This window comes from Sceloporus undulatus, unplaced genomic scaffold, assembly GCF_019175285.1.
Source record: "Sceloporus undulatus isolate JIND9_A2432 ecotype Alabama unplaced genomic scaffold, SceUnd_v1.1 scaffold_9074, whole genome shotgun sequence".
NCBI classification, from domain to species: domain Eukaryota; kingdom Metazoa; phylum Chordata; class Lepidosauria; order Squamata; family Phrynosomatidae; genus Sceloporus; species Sceloporus undulatus.
In genome coordinates this window covers 1-2,676 of record NW_024811993.1, presented here as the reverse complement: position 1 = coordinate 2,676, position 2,676 = coordinate 1, and the positions used below count along the sequence as shown (strand labels likewise).

The 2,676-nt window shown below is 40.8% G+C and overlaps 1 protein-coding gene across 1 annotated transcript; it reads left to right on the top strand.

Annotated features, from left to right (window-relative positions):
• Nucleotides 1-236: 236 nt before the first annotated feature.
• Nucleotides 237-2,326, top strand: LOC121918341 (putative neural-cadherin 2; the record flags this gene model as incomplete). The annotated part of the gene is made up of 2 exons (XM_042444405.1): nt 237-514; nt 2,112-2,326. Coding segments are annotated over 2 exons (493 nt in total), but the record flags the coding sequence as incomplete, so codon positions are not given.
• Between the last annotated feature and the right edge of the window lie 350 nt (nt 2,327-2,676).

Here is a 2,676-nt window from a genome sequence, read left to right as displayed (position 1 = left end):
GAGAATGGGGCTCATGTGGTAAAGCCACTAGAGATGCCAAAGAAGCTGGAATTTTTGCATGCAAAGCATGTGCTTTGCCACAGTTGTGGACAGAATAATTATAGTCGAAAGGACATAAAATGCATATAGTGTTTGCCACATTTATGAGTTTGTACATGAGCTTATACACTGGAAATTTGCAAGCTGGCTTGTTCAGGAACTCATGGCCTGTTTTCCAAACTACCTTTCCCCTTTAGATCCAGTTGGCTTTAGGGGTGAATGTTTCTCAAATTGATGTGGATGAATGCCATAGGGCAGACTGCAGTGGAAGCAGTGGCTGCACAAACTATATCACAATGAGTGACACCCCCACCGTGATGGACACTGGAAGTGTGTCACTTGTCTCCTTAACCACCAGTGTCAGTGCTGTCTGTACCTGTGCAGCTAGAGAGAGAATTCATCGGTCATGCAACTCCTACTCTCACAGCCCATGTTTCAATGGAGGGACTTGCATTGACATGTTCAGTGGTTACAGGTAAGAAAGACTATATGTTTTGCAAGGTTTTCCTCTTAGTATCTTTCCTCCACTTCTCTATAGTGTCGTGTTTGACAAAATACCATTTTCAATTGTGGACATTTTGGGAGATCCAGCATACCATTGTGTCAGACCTTGCCTCTGCTTCCCTCTTTTTCTTCTGTTTTCTTTCTTGTGTTTTTAGATTTTAACTCCTTGGGCCACTACTTAGCCTGTTTTATTTCATCTTATGTATTTTTATCTGTAATTTTGTACCAGCCAGTGCCTGAAGTTCTCTATGCAGTTCCCCAAATGATTGAAACCATAAAGTACATAAATTAGTAAAACATACGATTGATTTGGGCATAGCAGTAAGCCCAAATTTGTTATAATTCAGACTTAATCAGGAACAAGCAAGTGTGCCAGTGCAAACTTTTGGACAGCTTCCACTTGACTCCTCCTGCCAGCAGCGTAGATAAACAAACTGGGAACCTCCATCTGTAGTTTTGTTTGTGATTTATCTGATCCAGGATCTCTGGCTTGTTGCTTTCATAACAAGCCAGAATCCAAAACTGGTATTTGTTTTTTGGCTTGTGATTCTGGTATGTTAGGAGAGCAACAAGGATGGAAGCTTCCTGGTTTGTTTAACTCAGGGGTGGACAACTGCAGCTCTCCAGATACTTTTGGTTTGCACATCCCATTCCCTGTAGCCTATTTAGCCAGTGGTAAGAGATTTTAGGAACTGAAGTCCAAAAGCATGTGGAAGTCCACATATGTCCTCTTGTTTTGGCTATTTTCAACAGCAGGAGGAGCCATGAAAAGGTGATCAACATGATTCCCTTTTCCTTGTAAGTCTGAATTCCTAGCGTAGTGAATGCATTCCTGTTACCGAGATAGTTGTCATGGACAACTGCTCTGTGAACAACCAGAAATGGGGCAACAGACCATTACTCCACTTAGAACGGACAATGTATCTAGGCCTTATTGAGCGGTTTACTTTACTAGTGCATTAGATAAGATAAGAAAACGAGAGCACAGATTTTCCTATGAGAACCTAGGCACGAAAGGTAGCAGGGAGTCTGATGCTTTGCTTTACTATTTCCAGAGCTGCTAGAAGGGAGGGAAAATTCACACAAGCTTCTATTGTGTAGAAAGGATGGGATATTTGCTTACAGTAATCCTTTTGGCCTTGTCTCACAATGGAAAGGTTTACACATACTCATAGAAGACATGGTGGCTTCTAGCGCACTTTCCCATGGTTTTGCAGGCCTGCCATGATAGTAAAGGAGAAAAGCTTTGTTTGCTATAAAACATTTTCTGCATCTGTAAAACACCAGTGAATATTTTATACCAATGTCTTTGTTCCATCTTAATGATCCCCGAATCTCTCTTGGTGTGGTGGCCCTGAACAAGCCCCTGCACCAAAACAGCAACAAATTCTTGCACTTTAAAGTGCAAACTGGGCCATAATGTGAGATATATAACAACACAAATATAGATGGTGCCTGATGATGATGATGGCAAAACTAAAATAAGAAGCATATATTGTTACCACAGTTTCTCTCTCCCTTCCTTTCCCTCTTTCTCTCTCGCTCTTTCTCATTTATATTTGTTTCAGATGTCAATGTTCTGCTTCATTTCATGGACCAGATTGCCAGCAGACAAAACACAGTTTCCATGGGAATGGCTATGCGTGGTTCCATCCCATCAGACCTTGTTTTGAGAGTTCCCTGTCCCTCGAGTTTATCACTGAAGTTCCAGATGGGCTTTTGCTGTATAATGGTCCTTTGTCAGCTTCGGGTTTTGGGAACTCAGAAAACTTCATTGCAATAGGTATTCCTATAAGATATATTGAACAGGAGAGCACCTCCTGAAACATGAAATGCAGGTTACTGTGATGGTACAAGTAATATTGATTATTTGTTTATTTATTGGAGTTCAAGTCCTAGTTGTGAGTGTAAGGTAGGTGTCAGGCTATTTTTCATATAGAGAGAGCTCTGCTGATGACTTCAATTGTTTAATTAGACAGTTTTTATCATTTCAAAATAAAGCATGGAAAGCTGGACTAACAAATATAGCATCCGCATCTTTGCCATTTTTATATATCTCCCCCCCCCCAAAAAAAATCCAGGCTTTTCACAACTTTCTTGTCAACACATAGGCAATTGTGTGTTTTACAAACA